Genomic DNA, 7,765 nt, shown 5'->3' on the forward strand with positions numbered 1-7,765 from the left:
TAAATCTGAGACACTAACTCTTGATACAGTTATTTTTTTTCACATGCGATGATGCAGGTTCAGTCCTGTTTAGTCAGTTCTTGTCATGTACTAAAAAGACCTACTGCAAGCTCATTTGATATGATCTCAAACAGAAGCTCCATCCCCTCAACTGAAACTCCTCCCCTACCTCCTCCCTGAGAGAATTCCGTTTTACGGACCTCCTGTCCGACCAATGTTCCTTTTTAACAGATCCACTTCATCCACTTCAGACTGTCTCGCCAAACTCTACAAACAGGATGCCTTCCAGCTTGTAGTAACATCTCCACTAAAGCAAAAATATTTCTCCCTAAGTTGTACATGTATGGACTGATTTTTTTTAAATTGTGCTGTCATCAACAATGTTTGCTGCAGGAGAACAGTGCTTTTTGTCAATATCATTTGAACTATAATAGATGTAATTTGCACTTGACACTGTATAAAGCATGAAGATCGTCTGTTGATACATTTTGTGTTCCGTGTAGTATTTTTCTCTCTGTTCATTTTAACAAAACCTTTACTTTGTTACAGACTCACAAACAGTAAAACTGAGCGGTCAGGCACTATGGTAAATCATGAAATAGGCAGGAACGGTGTTACGGTGAGAGTTTTAAGGTGTCGTGCAGCCTGCTTAATCAAAAATAATAAGAGGGGAAACTGTAATCCTAAAAGACAGAATACAGGAGTTTAATCTGCGAGAAAACTTTTAGTCCTGTATGAAATTAAAACAAGAATTCTTGTGCTTGTTCTGACTAATGATTAATTATTTAAATTACTAAAAAAGACTTTTCCTCAAGGTAGTCAATAGTTTCTCTGTTTTTCTCTGATTTGCTTTGCCTTATTTTTATAAAGTCAACAACATGGACAACTGTTGTCTTGTAACATTGTGGAGTATTTCATCTACTAGTTCCTCATTAAAACTCAATTGGGAAAGGAGCTTCCCTTTGAGTCCAAGTTGCCCTCACAGCTGACAATATAGCATGGGCCTCTCTTGCCCCAGCCGCTGTGTAGTTTGGGGTTATGTGCTGTGGTCCAAATGTCCCTGTGGTCAGGGAGGACAGCCCAGCCGTCACTCTCAATTACAGAGCTGAATATCTGCAGCCAGACTAGTGACGCTCTGCAGAGGGGCCTGTGTGCTCTGCCTTAGCAGCCGCCTCACAGTGAAGAGAAGAGCCATATGGGGTTCTCTAAAGGCTGCCATACATAGTCAAGTTTGAACTGGTTAATGAGGGGACGTATTCATGCAACGTGAATTCAGTTGCCTGAAAGAAGCAGTTGTGGGTTTGTTTAGTTCACCTGCTAAAGAGGCAGACTGATGCTTTGTGGTATTAATTAACAAGTTTATGTAACACTTTGCTGTTTGAAACTTTTGACTCTGGCAGGTTGAGTACCTTCTACAGAGAAGTCTGGGTTTTTGTGCCGACTGACTTGTCGTGATTGTGATGAGTTATGGTGAATTTGTTGAGTTGCACTTGAAAAAAAAAATGCTAATTTGCATTTTGAGGATGGGACACAGAGAAGAAAGAGGAGGGAAAAAAGTAATGAAGCATACTTTATGTACTTTTAATTGCCATATATTTGTTTTACACTAGAGGGTGTAGTCAGCAGCAGACCAGTTTGTAAAAGAATGAAAGTTTTGTAGATTTAACCCCTTACTGGAAATTTGCTTCTTCTTCAGATGCTTCAGTTGGGAAACATTTCTTAAAATTTCTTAAAACATCTGTATCAGAAACAATGAGCCAAAACTTTCACAAGTCATTTAAAAAAAAAAAAGACAACCTGCCCCATGGGTTAATGATATGTAAGTGGAGTTTTACATTGTACTTTTAGTCAAAAGAGAAAAAGTTTATTTAAAAAGAATGATTAACACCTTCCTTCTTTCACTTAAGTTGAAGGTGGAAATACTTCCATCCAAATAGTTTTTATTTTAGTACAGTTTTAGTTCAGACTCACAATGAAACCACCATGAAACTTTTCATGAAATGGGATTTCTGGCTCACAGTGATCAGGATACAAACTTGACCGCAACACCGCTGCTGACAAGTGTTCCGTGTGTTTTGTTTTGTCTTTGCAGGGCGGGATATGGCCAACACAACCTTACCTGGATACCCCCCTCATGTTCCCCCCACAGGCCAGGGCAGCTACCCAACCTCCACGCTCGCTGGAATGGTTCCTGGTGAGTCCGAGACAACATCACAGCTGCATTTAGTCTATTGAAGACATGGCATCACCCTGAAAAATAACACATGGAAGCTGAGAAGCAGAGTGTGGAGACTCTAGTGGCTAATTATCCAGAGAGGCAAAGAATATTGACTTGGAGATGAACAGGTGCACACGTCTTTGTATTAGTTGTTTGTGTATGATTGTATTAGACAAGCTGGACAAGTGATCAGAGACAGGGGAGAGAGCAGTCTCCACTCCTTCTTTTTCAATCCTGTTTTCCTCTCTGGCTTGCAAGGTCCCTGAGAGGATGTTCTCACCACCCTTGAGAAATATCAGCTCCAGCCTTACCCAGCCTCTGCGCTCAACAGCCCCTGCTTAACCTGCGGTTCAGGTTCACAGCAAACAGTTAAGGGTCAAAAGGCAGAGGCATGGGAGACCAGTAAATATTTAAAACGCTGTCTCTCTGAGGAGGGCATGCCTGTGTTTCACGAACAAGAACAGGGCAAAGATGCAGTATTGGTGCAGGGTTTTAGCCTCAGCATCAGCATCACATTTCTAGCAAACCACAGCCGGCATTTTGCTTTGATGCGATTAGACCACATGGACAAGAAAACTAGTCAAGTGTGGGGTGTGTTAGCGTGTCATTTACAAGTCGCACAGCCCATCACAGACTTTCTTTTCTTCTATTACACAAGACTGCCATAAAATGTTTCAGTATCATCAGCCAGGGAGATTATAGTTATTTTACTTTATTTGTTTTTTTTGCCTGGTGATTAGCTTATAATCTTAAGAAGAAACACACCACATTGTATTGATTAGAAGATTAAACAAGTACAAATTGTTCTATACAGTTGAGGTGAACCAAGACAGGAGAGGGTGTCAGATTTGTTCAAATGTTTTTTGTTTAGAATAGTTTTACAATTTTGAAGATACAGAAATATTCTTTACATATTTCAATGTTTCTAAATACACTGAAGTCTATTTAACAACTACCAGTACAAAGAAAGGGAGCCATGAGAGAACCCAGTGACTGTGCTGTCTGCTTTTATATTTGATTTTTGGCTAATAAATCCATTAAATCATGTAGGTGGAAAAAAGTCAAGTCAAACATACTTTTACTTTCCATTTGTTCTTATGTGGCACAAAGCAAAAGATGAGCACCTTAATCCCATGGCTTGTGATTTTGTATTACAACCGATTCATCCTATACACAACCACTAAGATTTAGTGACAGGAGCAAAACACTGTTAAAGCAAAGCCATTTCTCACCAGCCTCATATAAAATCTAGCCTTTATTGTCTCGTAAAAAAAAGAAACGTGTTGAATCAACAGGAGTGCTCACTGACATGTTCCGAGTTACTTCCCCTGCAATGAAATTCTGTTGCAAGAAACACCAGAGCTCAGACCAGAGGGCTTTCAGATAGGAGACGGTAAAAGTCCCACAAGAAAGGCAGCAGGATTTATAGCAGAAAATCAAAAATGTATGCATGAAACTGTTTATTACCACTCCGTATTTATTAGACTGGTTTGGAATATGCTGCAGGAAGAAGAATGGGTAGATATCCATAAATGGGCCAGGGAAAGCCGCCTTTAGTGTCACATCCTGTATTGTTCAGTGTTGCATAACTTAAGTGAAATGAAAAAGAAATAAATTACTTGCTTGACTGGTCGCACATCGATGACTATCATTTCCAGCCTCAAATTGCATCCTGTTCTGAATGACGAGAGATGACTGCATGTGAAGGGGTAATGGTTTGATGCATTGAAATGCTAATTGATTAGTTGTTTTGTTTTGCAGGGAGTGAGTTTTCGGGGAACCCCTACAGCCATCCGCAGTACACAACCTACAATGAAGCCTGGCGATTCAGCAACCCAGCATTACTAAGTGAGTACAGTGAGTTGGACACTTGATTAGAGCAACTAACTGACCATTTTGTAAATTCTTCTCATTAACGGAGATTGTGTGGCTACAGAATTAGAAGCCGCACCAGACACAGCAGGTTTAGAATTAGTTTATCCAACAACCTTACATTCAAACCCACCCAAACCCTAACAAATAAATCCTGTGAAAGTGTCCCTTAGACTGTTTGGTTCTGGATACTATCAGAGTTGAGGTTAATGTTAATGCTGCTCTTTTCTCACGTGATTTGGAATATCAATCATCCAAAAGAGAATTATATTGACAAAGCAAAAAGTGAAAAGTAACATTTGAAAACACAAACAAATGTGTATGCTTGGAAATCAGCGAACAGGGTTATGTTACAACAATAGTCCCATCTTATAAAATCCCTTTGGGTTTAACAAAGTAAAAAAGTATTTTTTTCTATCAATTTCTTATGATTTAATGTAATCTTTCTTTTTCACTTTAGTCTACTTTAATCCCAAAGAACCAATAGCTCTACTTTGTCAATTTTGATCCTGTCCTCTGTATGAATCATTGTTTTGAAGTTGCTGGATTTTTGCCTTCAACGAGTAGCTTTAGCTTTAGGTTTTTTTGCCATGACAACGTGCAGTCACTAAGTGCATCTTTTAGACAGCTTTCACAATATCCTCATCATAAATTGAGTCATCTGCAAACCTTAAAAGTCATCTTAAGATATCATTTTCGCCAAAATTTATTGAAAAAGCTAGCAAAGATAACATCTAATGTAACTCATCACATTTTGACATGTTGTCAGGCCAAAACATCATCAAGTAGACCTGTTGCTATGATTTTAGCAAACAGCAATTAGAAATGAAAAGCATGTCAAACAAAATTTAAATAGTAACAGTGTCACATAGGATTCAAATCCAAACTCAGAGTTTACCATTTAAATGTAGATTCTATCCTCCACATTAAATGCTGCACTAAAAGAGTACTCAGTGGATTAAAATGTAATGCCAAGAGTTTTAGCCATGTATGACAAGCAAGACTGACAGCAAGAGTGGAGTGGCCAGCAATTATTGTTATTTCTCACATTTTTGTCTGTGCAACTGAAATGAAACAGTTGTTTTTGATGAAATTTTGGTTCCATGATTTAAAGAAAAAAAAATCAGCGGTTACTATGCTGTCATTTGTAAACTTTAGGTAGACAATTCCTGACACACAGGCAACACTATCGAGGAGTTGGCTTTGCAAATGGTCGATTGGTTTTTAACATCATTCCAAACTTCATCTTATACTAAAGTTGATGCATTTGGTAAATGGCAGTTAAAGCTGCATTTCAAATGGTTGTCATTTCAAATGCTTCATTCTTCTGTTAACTTTCAGGTTCCCCTTATTATTATAGTGCCGCATCGAGAGGCTCCGCCCCTCCCACTGCTGCCACTGCCTATGACCGTCACTAGTTACCATGGAAACCAAATCAACCTGCAGGACCATGGCCTCAGCCTCCATATTGCCCCGGTGTGAACAGCACGGTCCACTGGACACTGAGCAACTCTGCATAAAATGTTCCCGGCTCACACGAAAAGAAACTTCACCATTTTTTTTTTGTTGTTGTTGTCGTTGAGATTTACGACAACTGCTGCCGTCTCTCATTGCAGCTTTTTTTGGACACTCAAAGCCAAAAAATAAAATAAAAATAATAACTAAAAAAAAACTTCAAGAATTCATCACAGACACTGAAAGACGCTTCACACTCATGATGAAACTTGTGAAAAGAAAATGACAAAGGAAAAAGACTCAAGACAAAAATATCCAGAATTTATTTTCCCTTCGCGCAGTCACACTTTTATCCCATCGTGGATCAATACTCTACATTCCTTTACTTGATAGCTCTCAGCAGGGACACTGTCCAGAGCTTGAAATGTAGCAGCAGCCATTTTTCCTTTTTCAGTTTGTCTCCCACTTGATTCAAATGGCAACGCAGAGAGATCTGGGAAGATTAGCAGCAACAGATGCAGGCTGTGGCAGTTGTTTTTATCCATTTCAACAGTCACCGACCAAACATCCAGCATGAGTAAATCGATCGCTTTTGATGCCATGAGAAGATTAGGACATGATCTCTGTGATACACAATCAAGTTGTAAAAATGAAAATTAAATGAATGAAGAAACATCAGTTTGAGAATAGAGGGAGCCATGATAGTATAGCACCATGGCCCACTATTTGCAAGGTTTCAATAAACTAGTAAATATATTCTTAAAATGATTTTTTATTTCATTTTTTTATAATTCGTAATGACTAAACTGCAGACTGCTTGGCTAGTGTTTTACTATTTCTTTGTTTGTCAGGCTTTCATCAGGCAAAACCTTTGTGGGTTTTTCTTTTTTGTTTTTGGTTGATTTTGCACTATTTTGGAGGTTTGCAACACTGGAGCGTTATTATGCAGAAAAATGATGTGCATATTTGCTTTATTTTTCTGAACTGACTTTAATAAGTCTCGGTCTGAAAAGGCACTTGCAGTTTTACAGTTAATCTTGTAATTCAAGCCCATTACGTCACTGACTTGATGTGCACTATACTACTGTTTGTTCTCACTGCTCACACTTCTATTTAAGTTTATTAAGTCTTTGGCATCCAACCACAGAAAAAAGATCAGCCATCCCAAGTCGAACCACTAACATCTTTTGTCTAGTTAGTAAACGTCCAGATTCACTCTGATACGATGATTCTGACGACTCCAATGACATCAAAAAAGCAGGGCGAAAATTTCAGCTAAATGCCTTAAACATGTTCCCTCCTATGTTTTGCTTTCTCACATGTTTCAGGCAGATTCATTTTTTAATCAAGCTGAAATTATAGTTTCTTCATCTGTCAAGTGAATGTATTTGCATTTGCCAAAGACTTAGTTCTTGTTAATGTTTATTTACAGGCCACTGATATGCATCATAAGAGCAGTATTATTATTAGGAAAAGCCCACAATGCTCATGAGGAAAAGTATATGTATAAATTCTATGCAGTGCAGAGATGGTCATCATATGCATACTCAGCTGTAAACCTAAAGGTAGGTGGAGTTTATTTAATGTTATGTTATTTACAAATTGTTCATTTTGTAGAGGCATTTTTTTGTGTGTGATGTGAAGACACTTCTCTGTAAATACAGTAAGGAAAAAATGTCTTTCATGTTCATGGGTATTATCACTGACATTATGCTGGTATCACTTGTACAATAATAAAAGTGTCTGAAATCTTTTATGCAAAAAGGCTTACATGGTGTGTCTGACTGAAACGATTAGTTCATAGAAAGCAACATTTCTGATAAGTGCTGCTTTTCTCTGTTTTATATCACCACAATTTCACATCTTCAGATTCTAACAAAGCCAACTTGAAGACACTATTAGTCTTGAAGTCTTACACTATTGGTATGGAAGACGTATTTCATGATGTATACTGTTACGTATTTATGAGTTTGTTTGGAAACAATGAGGAGATTTGAATAAGCTCTTTTGTTTCTTGTCACAATTTCACGTTTGACCCACAACGTTAAATATTAAAAGAAAACCTCTATTTCAGTTGATCTTTTGAAATGTTGAGTAATAGTGTTTTTTTTAGAATAATGCTTTATTTAAACCCCAAGATAAATTGCATTAGATTTGCCTAAAATTCTACTGTCCCACAGAATATTAACAGCTTTTCTTGAAATGCATCAGTAATAATCA

The 7,765-nt window shown here is 37.9% G+C and overlaps 1 protein-coding gene across 1 annotated transcript in view; it reads left to right on the plus strand.

The window, feature by feature from the left end:
• The window catches only part of pax2b (paired box 2b), a 29,389-nt gene extending 23,881 nt beyond the window's left edge, over positions 1-5,508 (plus strand). Inside the window, exons 9-11 of the mRNA XM_075458236.1 lie at positions 2,093-2,194; positions 3,980-4,066; positions 5,432-5,508. Of these exons, the coding sequence (XP_075314351.1) occupies positions 2,093-2,194; positions 3,980-4,066; positions 5,432-5,508 (266 nt within the window). The remainder of the gene's footprint in view (positions 1-2,092; positions 2,195-3,979; positions 4,067-5,431) is intronic.
• The last annotated feature ends 2,257 nt before the right edge of the window (positions 5,509-7,765 follow it).

This window comes from Odontesthes bonariensis, chromosome 23 (genome assembly GCF_027942865.1).
Source record: "Odontesthes bonariensis isolate fOdoBon6 chromosome 23, fOdoBon6.hap1, whole genome shotgun sequence".
Classification (NCBI taxonomy): domain Eukaryota; kingdom Metazoa; phylum Chordata; class Actinopteri; order Atheriniformes; family Atherinopsidae; genus Odontesthes; species Odontesthes bonariensis.